The 18,918-nt window shown below is 49.6% G+C and overlaps 1 protein-coding gene across 1 annotated transcript; it reads right to left on the bottom strand.

Moving 5' to 3' along the window:
- Nucleotides 1-322: 322 nt before the first annotated feature.
- LOC111161901 (alkaline ceramidase 1) lies at nt 323-17,895 on the bottom strand. Its single transcript, XM_022525970.1, has 6 exons — nt 17,803-17,895; nt 5,853-5,967; nt 5,629-5,770; nt 4,679-4,816; nt 1,917-2,054; nt 323-1,638 (listed from the first exon to the last, which is right to left on the bottom strand). The coding sequence occupies exons 1-6, from the start codon at nt 17,893-17,895 to the stop codon at nt 1,473-1,475; spliced, it is 792 nt and encodes a 263-aa protein (XP_022381678.1). The 3' UTR covers nt 323-1,472.
- Between the last annotated feature and the right edge of the window lie 1,023 nt (nt 17,896-18,918).

Below are 18,918 nucleotides of genomic sequence, written 5' to 3'. Positions count from 1 at the left end.
CTGATCACTGACCGCTACATCAAAAACTAGTGATGTACCATACGTTGGCTAACTGAACCTTGGGGGGAAAAAAGAGGGTTCTTTCTGTCTCACCAGTTCATCCACACCCTGGGAGTTTCACACCTGCCATTCCCTCTCCCCAGAATGGTCTTGCCCAGCCAGCTCTCAGTATGGCTGGTCTCCTCCTGTCGTTGAAGGTTCATCTGGAAACTGCACTCCCCCACTGAGCACCATTTGAAAGGGCTGCTTCCCCCCATCATGGTTCTCTAAAGCGTCACCTGCTTTATCATTTTTACAGCACGTATTAGTGTCTGGAAATGCCTTGTTTGTCTTTTTATTTGTGTAACACGTGTCTCCTCATTAGAGCAGGGGCATTGCCTGACTTTGTTGCCTTGTATTGCCAGCGGGTGGCCTCAGACATTCAGCAGGAACTTGATGTGTATTTGTGGAAGAGACGAACGAACAAATGAGTGGGAACACAGACGAATGAAAGGATGATTAAATCATTTGGATGGATAAACGAACATGAATGGATGGCCGAATACAGATGGGAGGAGGGAGGGATTAAAGGACGAGGCGATGGATGGTTGGATGTTTTCCAGATTCCATGCTAAACACTTTTAATACATGATCTTGTTCTGTCCATGCAGAAGTCCCATGAAGGAAGAAACATTGTCACATTATAGACAAAGTGTTTAGGCTTCGAAGGTAGGAAAAATCACTTCCCCCAGATGATACCACTAGGAAATGGTCGAGCAGGAGTCAAGCATAGGTCTGCCTGACTCCAAGCCCAGTACTCTTACCTACCACAGAAATCATCCTCCTGTACTCCTCTCATTTTAAGCCCATACAGGCCACCCAGTTCCTCTCCTGGTACCCATGTCCCAACAACAGCCAGATGGCCCAGTCTGGGCCTCCATGTTGCTCCATTGTCTACCAGTGAGATGGCCCCAGAGGTCTGCGGGTGCATGTGTGTGAGAGGATTTGCAAGGTCTCTGCATTCACGAGTGAGTGCAGAATGAAGGGACTGGAAATCATGTCTGTTCTCTGGGATGCCCCCCAAGTACCAGGGACAGTGCATGGCCAAAGACAGGTCCAAAGGGTGTGGGGGTGATAGTCACAATTTATGAAGTTGCCCAAGCACCAAGCCACAGCCTGAAGTCATTCCCAGTGGCTGAGAGGTAATCCCAGCACCTGGTGGGCCAGCCTCACAAAGTGAACACAGAGGAGGAAATAAAAGAGAATAAGGGCAGGTCGTGGAGGGAAGCTCCCCCAGGGTCATCAGACTGTTGCGCAGAAGGCTCATGAAGTCCATCCCCTGTCTTGGGGCAGGGCCATGCAGGACAAGGAGGATGGAGAAAAGGAGGTAGAGGAAAGAACCATGAGCATCTCTTGGACTCCTGACCCAGGCCTCCCTCTTCCAGACACAGGTGAGTTGGCAGGTGCTTGGGTAGTCGAGAAGCTCGCCGGCATCAGCAGCTCTTGTTGTCATTGACTTCCACATAGGGGAGCCCCACAGGCCAAGTGTCCCGAGGCCAGTAGCGGACTTTGAGGGTTTGACCCGGCATCTCATACCTGGCGTCCACTAAGGCCATGGTCACCATGCCATAGGGAAAAGTGATACTGATGAGGACATGCCTGTGGGGTGCAGGGAGAAGGCGGTGAGGGCACCAGATGCCGACCTGCCCCTGAGCTAGCTTGATGCCCCCACCTACGTCCTCTCCTCACCTCTCATGGATCCTGACCATCCAAAGGGACATTCTGGATCAGACCCTCAATTGCAACCAGATCCTACACTCACTCACACCCCTCCCCAGTATCGGTGCCTCTGCTTTCTGCCCCCAGGCTCCTGCTCCAAGCTCTGGCATCTGAGATTGTCTGGTTCTGGTGCCCCATACCCCAGGGCAGGTGCTTACCAGATGCTGTGCAGGTAAAAGAAATTGATCTGCTGCCAGAAGCTGCAAAGCAAGCGGTCACTGATCCAGCTGGTCAGTGCAAAAGCCCATAAAACCACGGAGACCTCCATGATATGCCGAAGCTCCTTATTGCTGGTTCTAGGGAGAGAAGGAGGGAGATTAGAGCCTGACTCGGATCACAGAGCCTGAAGGGGCTGATGGGAAATTCCTCCATCCAAGGAGATGATGCTGAGAGGAGGAAATGACCAAGAATACCAGAGGGAGGGGGCCTCACTTGTGATGATTGCTAACATTTGCTGGGCTCTACAAGTTCTTCCGATAAAAACTCGGCCCTCACGACAATGCTGTTATTCTCATTTTGGAGAGGAGAAAGCAGGCATGTGAGATTAAGGTGTGCTCCAACCCCACCCAAGGTCCCATGACCAGTAAGTGGTAGAGCTGGGGTCTGAACCAGGTTTGTCAGACTGCAGACTTCTTAACCAACAAGCCCTCCCCTGTTTGTGTCTGGGGCTGCAAGTGTATGAACACCTGTGAGTCAGTGCCCGAGAATTCATGTCTGTGTGGCTACGGGCATGTCCGGATGTGGGAGGGCAGATTCTCTGGAGGCCATATCTTGGGACAACTCAAGATCAGAATCTGTTTCCCCGACAGCAGAACTGACCCAGCATCCTTTAGGAAAGAGCAGATCAGGGATTCATGAGGTAATAACTCCCATGTGTTTAAAAGCACGGGGTCTGCTCCCTACTCTAAAATGGGACAGTCTGAACATCAAAAAAGAATAATGAGTAAGGACAGATGAAATCTGAATTGAGAGTCTGGGGTCTGGTGAACAGCATTGTTCCACAATTTCCTCCTTTTGAGGTTGTACTGTGGTTACATAGGATGCTCCATTGGGAGAGGCTGGGGGGAGCTGGATGAAGGATTCCCAAGACTCTCCACTATTTTGGCAACTTGCCATAAGTCTGTAACTACTTAATAAAAACTTAAAAATATAGCCCGGGGACTGCAATGGATTGAAACACTTCTGAGATATAAACATCCATGAGTTCATAATGATACTTTTTAAAAAAAATTTCACTGGTCTCTACTAAAGATGGCTAAGGCCCCAACTCATTACTCTGGAAATAGATCAATTAAGGGAAAGAATCAACTATCCATCCTGTCCTTCCTGTGCAAACTGTATTTCCAGGTGGACGAGCGGAAGTCCTTCTTGATGGAAGAACTCCGGATAATCATTGCAGAAGGAATAATGGGTTCTGCAAACCACCCTCTTGCCACCACTAATGAAACCATGGATGGAAGTGTGAGCCTGAATGGTGGCTGAAATCCTTGGGTGGAAAGTCAGTGGAAAACTTTACAATAAAGTGAGAAGATGACACCATCTGAATCCACTGATCCTTAAAAGCACTAAACGTGGAAAACCACTCATTATGGGGTCCTAATGGCATGGAACAAGAAACACCCAGCACCACACATGAAATATTCTGGCCTCAAAATATGTAAACCTAAATCTAGATCTAACTATTATTTTGCAAGAAATACAAAAAAGAAAAGAAGGCAGGCAGGCAGGCAATGAAAGACACCACAGGAAGCAGATGGCCAAATCCAGAATGTTCTACAGGATGGAGTTTCTGTTATCAAATCAGAGGCACAAAGATAGGGAAGGGAGGGAGAGACTGCTATAACATGAAGAAAACCTAAGAGACTATGTTCACATCCCAATTTCAACAGGACTAGTTGGAAGACAACATCTTGAGAAACTGAGACAACAGTGGTGTGATCTGGGTATGGTCTACTTCATTAGCACTGAGTGTTCCCAATCTTCCATCTGTCCCTCTAGATCCTTCCCTACCTCTTTTCATTCTGCCCTGTGCACTGGGGAGGCAGGGTGCTGACCTGTGTGGACTGAAGCCAGAGACTCCTTTGTCCTTGGGCTTCCAGTTAGATTAGCCAATTGTTTCCCGTTGGTTAAGCCAATGGCTTCCAATTGGGTTGGCCAATGGTTTCCAGTTGGGTTGGCCAATGAAGCACCCCAGTAAGAAACCAAAGGGTATGAGGAGAGTATGGTTAGAATGGTTATTTATTCTCCTGGCCTCCTCCATGTGGCAAGCTAGTTGCCACCAACAACTGGAGGTCACAGTTCTTGCTAAGGAGACCCTCTTCACGGGGCTCTCTTCTTCCATACTCTTGCATTCACTCCCTCCCATTGCTCCCTCCATTAGGTCTCCTGATGATCATAGGATCCAACTCTTATCAGCACAATGGTTCTAAATGATCCCTAGTGATTTTCCTACACCTGCTCTCTCCTTTGTAAATAACCCTTTTATTCAGGTCTCTTCAAATGACCCCATTTCAGAGACCTCTCTCTATCCTGCCAAGTCCTAGTATGGGTTAAAAATAATAATTCTTTATTGGGAGAGTTAAGTCCTGAAAAGTTAATGGGCGCCATATATGGAATCTGAGGGAGAATGTATAATGCAAGTTGGCAAAATGCTGATGGTTGTTGGGACCAGTAGGGGGTACACGGAGGTTTATGGTACAACAGTCTCTGCTTGTATGTACGTTTGGGGTTTCAGCCTTAGGTACCAACCCTAAACCTGTCCCTTGTTAGTAGATGATCTTGGGGAAGGGACATCTCTCCCTTGAGCCTGGAGTCAATGAGAACTCCAACCCTGGAACTTGGTGAGAATGTGGGGTGAGGGAAGTACTTGGAGGGGGATGGGAGCCACCTTCCCGGGGAGGAACCTGCAACCACCACCCACTTCTTGTATTCCTGGAACACGATGTAGAGGATATGCACAGCAATGCTGTTGAGGGCATATGCGTTGATCACAGGCCTCAGGAAGGACAGGAAGGTGCTGACCACTGTGGTGATGACGACCAGGCAGATGAACTGGGGCCTAAGGGAAGAAGGATGCAGCTGTCAGATGGCAGCTGGGAGTGTCCTGGGTGGTTTAGGCAGGGTCAGGAGATCTTGTGGCAGAGGTAGATGAACAAAGGGAAGGGGTTCCAGGGAGCCCAACTGGACTCAGAGAAAAGTCTTGAGGGTCCCAGGTGGGCTCAGCAAAGGGCCCCAAGAAGGGTCTGATGAAACATCCCAGGTGGGCTCAGGCAGGGTCTGAAGGGGGCCCCAAGGGTAGGGGTGGGTAGGATGATGAGAGGGTCTCAGGGGGGCTCCAAGGGGCTTAGTCAGATCAGCAGAGAGTGTCGGGGTCCAGGTGAGGTCAGTCAAGGGATTCAGAGGAGCCAGGTAGGTTGAAGGAAGGAATTATAGAGGTCCTATCAAGAGAGGGGTCCTAGAAAGCTCTGATAGGTCATATGGGTCAGGAGAGAGATTTGGAGGGGTCTCTGGTCAAGAGAGGGGCCCAGGAAGAACCCAGGAGAGTTCCAGGGATCCCAGGGATAGGCTCAGGGGAGAGGTCCCTGGGTCCCAGGTAAGCTTAAGTATGGGTTCCTGGGACCCCCTCTTGGCTTCGAACAGGTTCTGGAGAAGGTACCAGACTATCCAGGTAGGATCAGGAGAGGATTTCCGGGGGTCCCAAGTACTCTCAAAGGAGGAGTCCCTGGAAGCCAGTTAAGTCAGGTAGGGTCAGGAGAAAGTCCTGGGGTGATCAGGGGAGGGATTCCAAGGACCTCAAGTGAACTCGGGGAGTGGACCCAGGAGCCTAGATGGGCTCTGGTGGGATCAACAGAGGACCAGCCACCACCCCACCTGTTCTCTCCTAGGAAAGTGGGAAAGTAGCAGCGGGGCATCCATATGCTGTAGCCACTGGCCAGCAGCCACAGGATAGAGATCTCATCCAGCAGCTGGCCCAGGAAACTAAGCGTCATGTGGAAGTACATGGAGAACAGGCCTGGAGCAAGAAACAAAGGTAGGTGGTCAAGGGGGTGGTCCCCCAGCCCTACCACCCCACGGTCATAGACCCCCCCACCTACCTACGACCATGAAGAGGACACAGGTGATATAAACATAGCGGGAGCGTTTCTGGGCGTAGGGTTGCATCAGAAACATCATGAGAGGCCCAAAGATGAGGAAGGTGACATTGCTGAACTGGAAAAGAGGAGGACATGGGGAGGGCGTTATCAGAATCACAGGCAGAGGAGGGCTGCCCCACGCCCAACCCTATGTTATTAGCCCATTGGTCACCTAAACCCTTTCAGGCAATTAATCAACCCAGAGTTTGTCACTCTTGTCAACCAGTCATCAATAGATTAATTACTCCATCTCCTATTCCATCAGTTCATTCATTCATTCAGTGAGTGTGGCAGACTATCTACTAACCTTCTGCACACATCCGCCCCCTTTTCCTTTTAGAAATAGGATCTCCCCAAGTTTTAGACACAGCTACACAACTAAAGACTACACTTCCCAGCCTTCCTTGCCACTCACTGTGCCCTCATGACCTGGTCTGAGCAATGGGATAGAAATGCAAATGAATAATTACTTTATTTAAAAATGTGAGCTACATTTATCAAGATTGACTGTATTACTGAGAAATTTTTGAAATCCAGGACTACACAAGGACGTGTTCCCTTGGTCATCTGAGGAATGATGTCATCACTCATCACAAAACCACTAGAAGATTCCATTGTACCCTGGTGAGACAATTAGAGTGAGAAAGGCAAACAAAATCTTTGTATTATTATGAAAATAATTTTCACCTCAAAGAACCTCTGAAAGGCCTCAGAGAGCCCACAGTGTCCACAGACAGTATTTCAAGAATCACTGCTTCATGAACAGCAGAGCTGTAGCATGGTAATGTTGAGCTGCTGAGTTAAATTTCCAGAACCATCTACCTCTAGACTTCCATTTCAAAAGATAAGATGATATGATCTTGTCTTTTTAAGCTGTTTTTAGTGGGCTGTTTCATTTGAAACCAAAGCATCCTAGTTACTGGTCTTCTGGATCCAAGTGACATGGGATTGGGTCCATGCTCCCCCATCATGGACTGTGACGAGTTAATTCAATGCTCTAACCTACCATATCTGCATTTGTGACATATTGTAATGCCACTTGCGTCTTCATGCTCTTGACCCAAAGATCCCCAGACCTCAGCAGTCCATGGGTATGATTAAGGTGACAAGAACATGTGCACCAGAATTTCAAGGGTTCAGAGTCCATGATTGCTGCTACAGGACTTCAGTGCCCCCTCAAAGTTCCCCCCTAGATATGTCCGGGCCACAGTAAGTCTCTCACAAGAGCTCAGAAACAAGTGTTCTCCCGGTCAGCTTGAGGTCAGCCGCTTGCTCACTCAATTACAACCTTCTTTCCCCCAATAAACTCTTCCCCTTGTAAATGTCTCCTCCATCGCCTTCATCCCATCTTAGAAAGTGAAGTAGTAATCTGTTAACCAGGGTGCTCCGTTATTTCTCAGAAACCTAGTCTGAAGGGGTGCCGACCCAAAAACAGAGAGCTCAAGGAAATGCAAGTCAAAACCACAGGGAGCGATCACCTCACACCAGTCAGAATGGCTAGTATTGAAAAAAAAGAAGACGACGAAATAACAAGTGTTGGGTAAGACTGCGGAGAAGGGGAAACCCTCGTGTACTGTCAGTGGGGATGCAAGTTGGTGTAGCCATGGTGGAGGTTCCTCAAAAGATTAAGAATAGAAATACCATAGGATCCAGTGATTCTGCTGCTGGGCATTGACTCCCCGCCCCCTCCCAAAACACAAAAACACTAATCTGTAAGGATATATGCACCCCTATTGCAGCTTTATTTATACTAGCCAAGATATGGAAGCAACCAGGGGTCCGCGATACATGAATGGCTAAAGAAGACATGGTGTAGGGGTGCCTGGGTGGCTCAGCCCTTAAGCATCTGCCTTCGGCTCATGTCATGGTCCCAGGGTTGTGGGATCGAGCCCTGCATCGGGCTCCCTATTGCGTGGGAGGCCTGCTTCTCCCTCTCCCATTCCCCCTGCTTGTGTTCCCTCTCTCGCTGTGTCTCTCTCTGTCAAATAAATAAATAAATAAAATCTTTTTTAAAAAGAAGAAGAAGACGTGGTGTATAGTGGAACAATACTCAGCCACAAAAGGCAGGAAATCTTGCCATTTGTGACAATATGAAGGGACCTAGAGGGTATTACGCCAACTGAAGTAGGTCAGAGAAAGACAAATACTGTATGATTTCACTTATATGTGGAATCTAAAAAACATAGCCAGTGAACAAACAAACAAAAACCAGAACAGACTCATAAATACAGAGAACAAACTGGTGGTTGTCAGAGGGGAAGGTGTGGGGGATGGGCAAAATGGGTGAAGAGGTGTAACTTCCGGTTATGAAATCGTTAAGTCATGGGGATGAAAAGCACAACATAGGGAGTGTAGTCAATAACATTATAACATTTTATCGTGACAGGAGGTAACTACACTTACCGTGGTGAGCGCTGTGTAATGTATGTGACTGTCAAATCATTATGGCGCACCCCGAAACTAGTATAATATTCCATGTCAACTACACTTCAGTAAAAAAGGAAAACACAGAGTACAGAGGCGAGTGTGGGGAAACCATTTACCTGATACAAGGTCACCATCTAGGACCCTAGGTCTTGGGCACCAAGACAAGGTCCCAAGGCAGGAGACCTTCTGATTCTAGGGAAGCCCATGGCTTTCCTTGGGTGATGGTGAACCAGCTCAAGGGCTGTTCCCACAATTTGAGGACCCTTGGCAAGCTGGTTTTGCAGCCCATGATCCCACCGATGTCCTTGCTTTCCACACCAAGGTGTCTGATGCCCACCAATGGATGATGTCAAACACATCTACCTGTTCCCAATGGATACCTGAGAACACGCTGTGTCTGCATCCTGACACCCAATCCCACTGGAGCAGACACCTATCCCAAACTGTGCCAATCAGATTTTCCTGGGAATTTGAAACCTGGAACAGATACAGAGCCCGGGAGTCACCAGAATTGAGTTGCACCATTATCAACACTCTAAGGTCTTGGGATATTTTCCTGATGTTTAAGACATGGCAACCATTTTGTCACCACAAACAGACAAGGCTGAGAACACAGGCAGATACTCAAGGGTGGTATCTGTCTTGTGCTACATCCTCCAGACCTGCCGTGGACCCCAGCCCTCCCAAGCAACTCATCTCTCCATTTTCTAAGATACCCCAGTACCTATCTAATGCATTCTTCCTGTTTGGTTTGGGGGTTTTTTGTTTGTTTGTTTTTGTCTTGTTTTGTTTTTGCTTAAGCTAGCTTTCTAATGCTTGAATTCAGCAAAATCATCACCATTGGTGTATGAGTTAGGGTTCTGGGGTAGCAGGCAACAGAAAACAAACTTATACCATAAATATAAAAATGTGTGCATGGTTACTTATTTGTTTGTCAGTTCAGTCATTTATTATGGGGAGCTCATTAATCCAAAGAATTGCAGAAAACAAGGAACACCAGAAACCAGAACAGCTCTGAGCCTCGAGTGGACAATCTCTTCAGGGAGCAACTTTGGGCATGAATAGGAAAAAAAAAAATTATGTTCAGTTGTTATATCCAGGCCCAGGATACATCTCAAACGCAGGAGATGTTGCTTGGGCCACAGCCCACCCTTGGCCAGAGGTTGCAGGGGGCACTTTGACCATCCCACTGAGAACATAACCAGAAGGGAAGGGGCATTTGGTTGTCATAGGGAAGACATAGGGAAGACGGTGCCATGGATACCAAATGGGCAAAATCCCAAATCAGATGTTCACTCTGCCTTCAAACAAACACCAGTCCTTGGGCGTATCAAGTATGGCAGAAGATACTGAGCCAACCAGTTCCCCAAACTCTAAACCCTCCATTGAAAACACGTCTGTGACTCCCATAAATAAAATGCAAAGTCTTAAACCTGGCTTGTGAACTCCCTCCATAACTCACCTCTCTCCACCTTCAACTTTATCATCCATGCAGAAGGGACAACTCAGTTCCCCCAAATGAGCCATACTTGCTCTCACCCCTTAACCTCCAGGACTTGGCAGAGGCTGTTCCCACTGCCTGAAACAGTCTCTGTCCCCACTTACCCCTCTTTGCCAGGCCAACTGCTACTCGGTCTTTCCCCTGGGCATCACCTTTTGATAAAGCCTTCCCAATCCCACAAGGCAGGGTTGGGTGATCTTCTTTTGGGCCCTGTCCCTCTATCCTAACACTTCTCCAGCTGTTCTGAAACTGCCTTGCTCTCCCACTAAAGCTGGCTTTGGGAACAGGCACTGGGTCTACCCTGTTCTCCACTGTAATCTCAGGAACTGGGTATAGTAGGTGCTCAATAAACGTTTCCTGCTGACTGGACCTCGAAGCAGGTTTCTGTGGTTCACCAACCACTCACATGGAAACACTTGGCAGAAGGGGTAGTACCTGGAAAGTTCCGGATGGAAGGTGCTACGACTGTCACTTTCTTACCTTTGGACAGCATGATTTTATAGACATTGCTTTCAATCCTCGTGCACATCTCCCCCCACGAGGTCTAACTTTCTAGTTCTTATTTGACAATGGATCTCAGAGAAGCAGAGTGACTTCTCTGAGGTTGCACAGCCCTGGGGAACTCCAGAGTTTGCTTTTACCCTCTGCCTTAAAAGACGAGAGGAGTAGACAGGCAGCAATGGCTACAAGAAGGCTTTCCTGCTCCCTGGCCGTGTGGCCTGGTGTCTCTGGGTCTCCCTTTCCTGCATTAGCAAAATGGCAGAGAACAATGATGGGTAGTGTAGAGGCTGTTGAGGGCCATGCACGAGGCCAGGCATCGAAAGACTCCCTTGCCAGGGATGTGGTTATAGCTCAACAAATAGCAAGGGATTACTGCCGGTGGTGGTGTCGTGGGAGATAAGAGTCACAGGCTTATCCTTGGTTTAGTTGCTTCAAGCTCAGGGGCCAGCAGAACGAAGACAGAAGTTTTTGCTAACGCCCCCGAGTGTGCAGAATGAGGGCAACGCGACGGGCAGAGCCTCTGACTAATGAGCTCCAGATGGCTCCAGAGATAGCATCAGATACCTCCCCTTGCCGGGGCCTCCCTCCCTGCCTCTGGGGCTGGGCCCCCACCTTTCCCAACCAGTGGCTCCACCTAGACTCTTCCAGGACAGAGAGGTGCTGGCCCAGGATCATGAGCCGGACTCTCTGGGTCCCAGCCCCAGCAGGTGCCTTCACCTCCATCCGTCTGTCTGTCCGTCCATCCATCCATCCATTTGCTTACTAACCATTCCTTCTGTATCTACCATGCTGCTCAAGGACCTAGCAGCACTCCAAAACAAAGTCTGCCTTCCCAGGTCTATGCAGTCAGGGTTTGGGAGGCATTCTGTGCTGCATTTTCCTCCTCTAATGCCAAGAATCACCATAAGGATGAGAGAAGCAAGTGCTATGGGGCCGGAGAGTTTCGCTCACTGCTGTGAAACTCCAGTGCCTAGAGCCAAGTCTGGCACACAGTAGATGCTCAGTGAATTTTGGTAGAGAACAAGGCACGTGGAGAATACATGTTCGCAATGCACCCGTGTGTCTGCCACAGCTTCTCTACCGACTGTGAAAACCAGGGTTGCTGTTGTTCTGGAATAATTTGCTTTTTGGCTTACCAATACCCAGCAGCGTGTCTGGTGAATGGATGTGGCTGGGTACCTGAGTTCTGGAAGAAGAAAAGGAGAGAGAGAGAGAGAGAGAGAGAGAGAGAGAGAGAGAGAGAAGGTTAGGGGGCAAGGAAGGGAAGAAGGAACAGAGAAGAGAAGGACAGAGAAGAGAAAGGAGGAAGGCAGACTGAATTGACCGCCCATTTCAGCTTTGGGAAAAGGCAGAGAGGGAGCCGCTTTCTCGTTTTCCCTGGTCTGGAGCTGCCCCCACGCCCAGACACTTGTCTCCCATCCACTCCTTCGCTTGTGCATTCCATGGGTTCATTCTTGACTCCTTTGTTGTCCCTGTCCTCCTCACTGGACGGCAACCTCCGTGAGGATGATACACACCTGTTCTGTCTCTGGCTGTGTCCCCAACACCCACCTTGCTGGGCATGCATTGGACGCTCAAGAAAAATCTGTCAAATCAATCAAATCAACGAACATCACCAAACGCCCCCGAGTGCTTTCTCCCCACCGCCGAAGCTCGAACTGTCACCACGCACACCCAGCCCTGTCACCTGTCGAGGACCCCCTCACATCCCCCCGACACGTGCACAAGAACACTGGTGCAGGGCCCGGGGTGTGGGGCTGGAGCACCAGCCGAAGACCCTCCCCGAACAGGACTTACTTGCATGAATTAAAAAACACACATAATTAATTGTTAATCACCCAGTAAGTGAGTGGCCTCACAATGCTGTGGTTAATTAAGTTAGAGGCTCTGGGACCAGGGGGCCCGGGCTTTAACTCTGGCACTTCTGGCATACATAGCCTCTGTGCACTTGTGATTTACATGCTGTGCAACCCGGGTAGGAAACACACACTCTCTGAGCCTTTATTCCCCATTTGTAAAAATGGGGAGAATAAGAGTGCCTACTTCCTAAAATTGCTAGGAGGGTTACAAGAAGCGCTATTTGTTAAAAAAAAAAAAAAAAAGAATTATACATAAACACTTTCGCATCTCTGTGCTGCGTTTACTTCTGAAAGCAGTAGTTTTGTTTATTTTGTTTTGTTTATTTTGTGATTGGGATGCGTCAGGAACATTAAGGTTTTTTTTTAATTTGTTTTTTAAATTGATAAATAAATCACATACAATCAAATTCACTCTTTCAAAGTGTGCAAGTGAATAGGTTTCAATCGACTCCTCACGCTGTTGTGCAACCATCACCGCTATTTAATTCCAGAACATTCTCATCACCCCCAAAATGAAACCCTGTCCCCATAAGCAGTCACTCCCCCACCCCCGCTCCCCCCAGCTCCCGGCAACCATGCATTTGCTTCTTATCTCTACAGATTTGACTCTTCTGGGCGTTTCATATGGATGGAATCACACAGCGTGTGGCCGTCTGTGACTGGCACCATGTTTCCAAGGTTCGTCTAGGATGTAGCGTGTAGCGCTCCGCTCCTGTTTACGGCTGAGTAGTAGTCCACTGTATGGATGAATGACAGCGTGCCTACCCATTCATCCATGATGGACGTTTGGGATGCCCAGGAGCAGTTTCATCCTCCCTACGGTCTGTGGGTTAATCATATTAGCACCTCACAGCTCTTCCCTTTCTGAGTAAGTACTCAGTAAATATTTGCTGAGTAAATACGAGTGAATAAATGAATGGACCTAAGAATGAATGAGTCTTTCTTCCCTGTCCCACCAGCACGCTGTACTTCTGACTTCTGTTTTTTGTCTGTCTCCTCCATCCCCCAGGACACCGGCCCCGTGAGGGCAGAGGTTTTCTTTTGCTTCGGTCACCTCTGTATCCCCAGAGCCTGGTAAATGAAGACAGAGACGGTCCCTGACTCAGTCAATTCTTGTTGAGTCATGAGCAAAATGAAGGGGTCATTATCTCTTCAAACTGGACCCCTCTGGCATCCCCAGCAGGCTTTTTCTGAAGGAGAAAAGAGGTCCAGAGGGACCTATGGGGTCTGGGCCAGGAAGTGTCATGGGCACGGTCTCTGGGGTGTGAAATTATTCGATGAATAGGGTCTGCCCTCCCTGAGGGCAGAAACCATGCCCTCCTCATTTTTCAGGGGGTGGGGGGCCGAAATAATTGCTTTTGCCGTGAATTTGATGAGAAGGAAGGCAGAAGAGAGAGGTATGGTTTTAGAACTCCTGAGACCTGCTACTCACAGCCAGGGGCTCAGAGAGGGGAGGTTCTCCCCCTGCATCACACAGCATTCAAGGGAGAGAGGGACAGAAACCCCCACACTGCAGAGTCCAGCAACAGGAATGCTCAGTGGCAGAAGGATGTGGGGAGGCTGTGGGAAGTACGGGCGTTACAAACTACACCCCCTTGCACAACCTCCCACTCCAACCTCTCTGTCCCTTCTATCGTACCCCTTCTGCAGACTATGCCCACTGCTGCACCTCTGCCCATGCCATTTCCCACTCCCAACACGCCACCCCTTTGTTCTGTATCCAAGCATCCAAGAGGGAACTTTCTGGAGAGGATGAGACACAGAGCTTCTGAAGTTTTGGCAAGACCCCAGGAAAAAAATTCAGCAGCACAGCTCAGCTGTCTCTCAGAACCAGGGAGCCTTGACACTTCTTCCTCCACCCCTGGAAACCCTCCTGAGTTGTCAGCAGCCCAGAAGGAGGCCACACCTGGAGGCCAGCAGGCCAATGCCAGCAGAAGCAAAAACTGGAGCAGCCCCACCTTGACTTTTCCTCCACCCCACCTGACCCAGGCCCTCCCACGTCCTTGACCTCTGTTCCTGTTGGATATGCCTTCCTGGCTCTCCAGGGCCATCTATGAAAGCAACCAGGTGCCCCAGCTGCAACCCACATTATTGACTCTTTGCTGTTCAAAAGTCACCCATGGCTCCCCAGGGCCCTCACCACGGATCTCACGTTCCTCTGCCAGGCATTCTCCATGTGGCCCCTGGAAACCTCCTCCACCTGTCTGTCCGCCCTCATTTCCTCCTTCATGGGCAACCGGGGCTCTGGCTTCAAGCCACCAACTGTTCCTTGGTCTGCCGTTCTCTCTCACCCCAAGATCTTGGCTTATGCTGGTCCGTTTGCTCCATATGCCTGAAAGAACATTTACTCATGCTTTAAGCATTGAGTTTTCCTCCCCATTCAGTGAGCAGAGGCCTCCCATGATATCCCCATGGCTCCCCACTGCCCATTCTGGTCCCTTTGCCCTCCCTCTGCCACAAGCTAACCATGGGCCTGGTCAGATCTATTTCTGAACCCTTCCTTATCTGGGGAGCACTGAGTCTCTCCAGGACCCCAGGATCAATCAGCTCAAGTTGGTTCATAACAGTGATGTTGAATGAATGAATGAGTCCAATGAGTCCATCAGGAAATACAGGATATATCTGGAACACTCCTACCCAGCACTCAAAACTCGTTCAGCTTTATCTCTTCTCATAACTCTAGCCACAGGAACACACTTCCCTTTCCCAAATTGTGCAGGCTCTTTTACTTCCAAGACTCATTACATCCTTTTTTCTCTCTTCTCCCTTTTCCTCGATCTTATCCTACCAGGCAAGCTCCTATTCATCTTTCAAAACCCAACTCCTCGTTGCCCTCCTCGATGAAACTGGTCAACACCTGGGCGGAGTCCTAAGAGGGCTGCCTTTTTCTAAACCCTGATCGGGTGGTGCTGGGCTCTGCTTCCCCCCCACCCCAGACAGCGAATCTTGCAAGCAGGGCATTGTGAAAGTGAAAGTTTCTGCAGAGAGAGCTGACTCCTAGGAGGGTCATGATGAGATCAACATGAACCTATTTTTTTAAGAAAATTCTTGCTACGTATTTTGTCTTCATTTACATACCTGGATCCAAAACGTGCCTTTGAAAAGCTGCACGGTATTTGCCCAGAATGTGTTCAGCCCTACACAGGCTGGTGGAAATGTTATGGCTTCCTTTTTATGTATTCCACTACTGATGGCCATTAAAGATGACTCAGATGGCACTTTATATATAAATTCTGTTTTCTATTGGGATTATCTCTTTGATGCGAATTCCTGAAGATACAGTGACGGAGTGGGAGGGGAGGGGGCGCTGTTTGTGAATCCACAGCGCCACGCAACTTGGCAAATTACCCGCAGGAAGCCGCAAAATACGAGTGCCCATTCGTAGTGCCCGTTCACTACAACATGAATCCGTTTGTAATTACGGATTTGAGGAGGCCGAAAGGGAAAGATCTCATTGTTTTCTGTGGGGCTGATTATTACAAATACAATATCAGAACCTGGCAAACTCTGGCCCTGTGCCAGATCCGCCCACTGTCCTGTTCTGTATGGCTTATGAGCCAAGAGCGACATTTACCATTTTAAATGGTTGAAAAATTAAAAGAAGAATGATATCTTGTGACACGTGAAAGTTAGCGAAATGTGGGCCTCGGTGTCCATAAATAAAGTTTTATTGGCACATGGCCACCCTCATTTGCTTGTTCCATACTATCTGTGGCTGCTTTCCAGGTGTAATGGTAGAGCTGAGTCATTTCCATACAGACTGTACAGCCCAAAGAGCCAAAAATCGTTACTATCTGGCCTTTGCAGCAAACGTTTGCCGACTCCTCAACTCTATTAGCTCTGATGATGGGTTTGGGATGCTCAGAAGTGTTTGGGAAGAGAAAATCTTGGGGAGACCCTTTATAACATAACTTGGATCCAATTCCTTGTGCCCTGGTCTGTTTTGTAAGAGCCTTTTCAATAGGAGAGGAAATGTCCAAGTGTGTTCGCACCAGGGAAAGATAACTACTATCTTGCGAAACTTCTGTTTCTCTTTGATAAGTATCTGGAAATGCAGGTACAGGGAGATGATGGGGTTGAAGCTTTGCATGTGTCATGGCCATGTCTCCTGTAGCCTCAGAGGGTGTCTGCCAGCCTGCCAGTCCCTCCATTTGCTGCATTTGGAGACAGGCTAAAGGAAGACTGAACAGAGGAGCGTTTTGCATTGTCAAGCATAGCTAGACTCAAGGCTCAGCCCAGCCCCAGGTCAGCCCTCTCTCGGTGCCTTTTGTGGGGACTCCTGACTCGGGGTAGACTGCCAGGGGCTGCAGAAAGAAGACTCCTAGAACCTCAAACCTCTTCTCCGCCGGGGAGATCAGCACCTTCAGCCCCCCTCCCATTTGTCAGGTGAGGGTACGAAGGACCAGAGGCAGTATTTCTGCCCAGGAGAAACAAGATTCAGGTAAACGACGGGGAACCCCTGAATCTTAAACTCCCACCTCCTGGCTCTGGAAATTAGTGGGGCCAAACAAGGCAAAAGAAACCAGGACATCCCAGGACTGATCTCCCTCTCCCCATCCCCCAAAAAGAATCTCCTGGAACCACCAGGTTCAAATCCTAGCTCTAAGTGCCAGCATGACCCTTGGTATAAATCTTGCAGCCTCCCTGAAGACCATTTCCTCACCGGACAATGGGATTAACTTTATGTAATATATACACTGTGCCTAATTCCCAAAGTCACTGTGAAGATTAAACTGAGATTTTTCCTCTGAAATATTTAGTACAACGCCTGCCACGCAGAAGCACTCAGTAAAGGTGTGCTGGCATCACTCACCGTGGACTGAGCACCCTCGCTATGTGCAAGGTACAGAGCAAAGCCCACAGCCCGCATCACCCCCCATGCCAGTGGCTCCAGAAAGGTGGGCAATCCGCCTCACTCATGGCAGTCTCCCCAGCACCTCACACGGGGGTAGTAACACAGCCCACATGCAGCTTTGGTTGCTTTGTGTCTTCTAAGCTTTGCTGAAATGCCTCTGCCATTTAAGTATTTTGAGCCCTTCCAACAAGGCCTCATGGCAAGAGCTGGGGGAAGGGTGACCCACGGTGCTGGTATGCCCAGAACTGAGGGGATCCCCAGGACATGGGACTTTCAACTCTAAAACCAGGACAGTGCCCAGCAAACTGGAATGAGTTGGTCAACCTAGGCTGGGAGTACAGCTGAAAACAAACTCGAAACAGTCACCTCCTCCTGGAAGCCCTTCGTGATCCACCCCGCAATGGGCTCACAAATCACACCTCTACCCTCCCCGCTCCCCAAGGCTGCCCGTGCAACTCCCATTACAGCACCATCCTCCCGGCTTGTGAATGTCTGGAGTCACATCTGTGTCCTCTGCTCCGGCAGGGTGGGCAGGTAGGGGGGTGACTGGCTGTTTTCCTGGTCCTGTTGCCTTTCCAAAACCTTTCACAGAGCCTGATGCCAAACGCAGATGAATGAATGAAAGCTAGCACTCCTTGCCTAGCAGATGAGCCAAAGCGCAGAGGGGTGAATCCTCCAGCAGGATTCCCCAGCGGTGATGCGGAGGCGCCGGGTCAGAGCCCTGGTCTGTTACGACTGTCACCCCCAGCCCTCCCACCCGGACCTCACCGTGTTGTAGAACTCGGCCACCAGCTCCGAGTGCTGAAAGTTACTCTCACACCAGTCCACCTCGGAGCTCTGGTAGGCGAAGATGCTGGGCATCCTGACGCAGCGGCCACTGCCCCCCAGCTCAGTCTGGCAGAGAGGAGCATGAGAGCCTAGAACAGCCCAGCCCAGGTGAGACGGGCAGAGGACAGCTGGTTGCCCCACGGCGGCAGGCAGACTGAGAGGAAAAACCTGCCGAACCACTCCCCCGTCGCACCAGGGTAGCCTCGCTGTGCGGTGGCGGCCGCCCTGGGCATAAGTGGAGGGGCTGGCACCATCCAGGGAGGGCGGAGGGGGTAGGGGGTGTGGGCAGGGAGTGTGCCTCCCATCCCTACCCACTAGGAATGGGGGTTAGGGGGACCGGTATTAGAACAGTAATTTAAAGTAATAGCGAGCCCATTGGGAGGAGTAACCTGGCTCTCCCCACTTTACGGAAGAGCACACTGAGAAAGAAAGCACCAGATCACTTGCTGAGGGCGTCCACGGTGACAGTAAGGCCACAGCGTGAAAACAGGCAGCTGAGTCCAAGCTCCGGGCTCTTAACCAGTAGGTCCAACCACCTCCATACCGGCAAAGCTCCACACGGCTATTTCCCATACCAGGGGCAACAGTAGTGGGCTTGGCTCAGCTACCTTGGAGTCCTTGGCAATGTAAGGTTGCCCTGTCATTTCATCTTTGGGGGTCTAGGTCTTTCTGTTTGTGTTATGGGAGGCTGGGCTGGACCGATGTCACTTCTCTTGGGTGGTCAAAACCTCAGATGCCTAAAGTAGCCCAGCTTCTACCGGGGGCCACCTTCAAAGCCCCCGTAAAAGGAGGAATCTGTAGAGCTCCTGGCCTGGGCCCCTAGTCCTGGGTTCCGGGGGCTGTGGAAAGTTCTGGTTTTAGAATCATCAAGGCCTGAGTTTGAATTCGGAGCTCCTCCCCTTCCAAAGTTGTATGACCCTGAGCAAGTGAATCCACCTCTCTGGGCCTCGATCTGCTCATCTGTAATATGGGGAGGATGAAGCTAGACCCAACTGTTCTAAAAACACACAGAAATACACAAGTCAAGAGCTTAGCTCACTCCCTGGCCCAAAGTAG

Source organism: Enhydra lutris, unplaced genomic scaffold, assembly GCF_002288905.1.
Source record: "Enhydra lutris kenyoni isolate GAN:26980312 unplaced genomic scaffold, ASM228890v2 scaffoldscaffold86, whole genome shotgun sequence".
NCBI classification, from domain to species: domain Eukaryota; kingdom Metazoa; phylum Chordata; class Mammalia; order Carnivora; family Mustelidae; genus Enhydra; species Enhydra lutris.
The sequence above is the reverse complement of the archived record's forward strand: the minus strand, read 5'-3'. Positions and strand labels throughout refer to the sequence as shown.

Bases quoted from the DNA above. Each gene is read 5' to 3' on its own strand.
- LOC111161901 (XM_022525970.1), bottom strand. From the start codon at position 17,895: ATGCCCAGCATCTTCGCCTACCAGAGCTCCGAGGTGGACTGGTGTGAG. The intron at 5,771-5,852 runs GTAGGTGGGGGG...TTCTTGCTCCAG, and splicing joins TGTCCTCTTCATGGTCGTAG to GCCTGTTCTCCATGTACTTC. The intron at 2,055-4,678 runs GTGGGTGGTGGT...TTCTCTCCCTAG, and splicing joins GTGTTCCAGGAATACAAGAA to AACCAGCAATAAGGAGCTTC.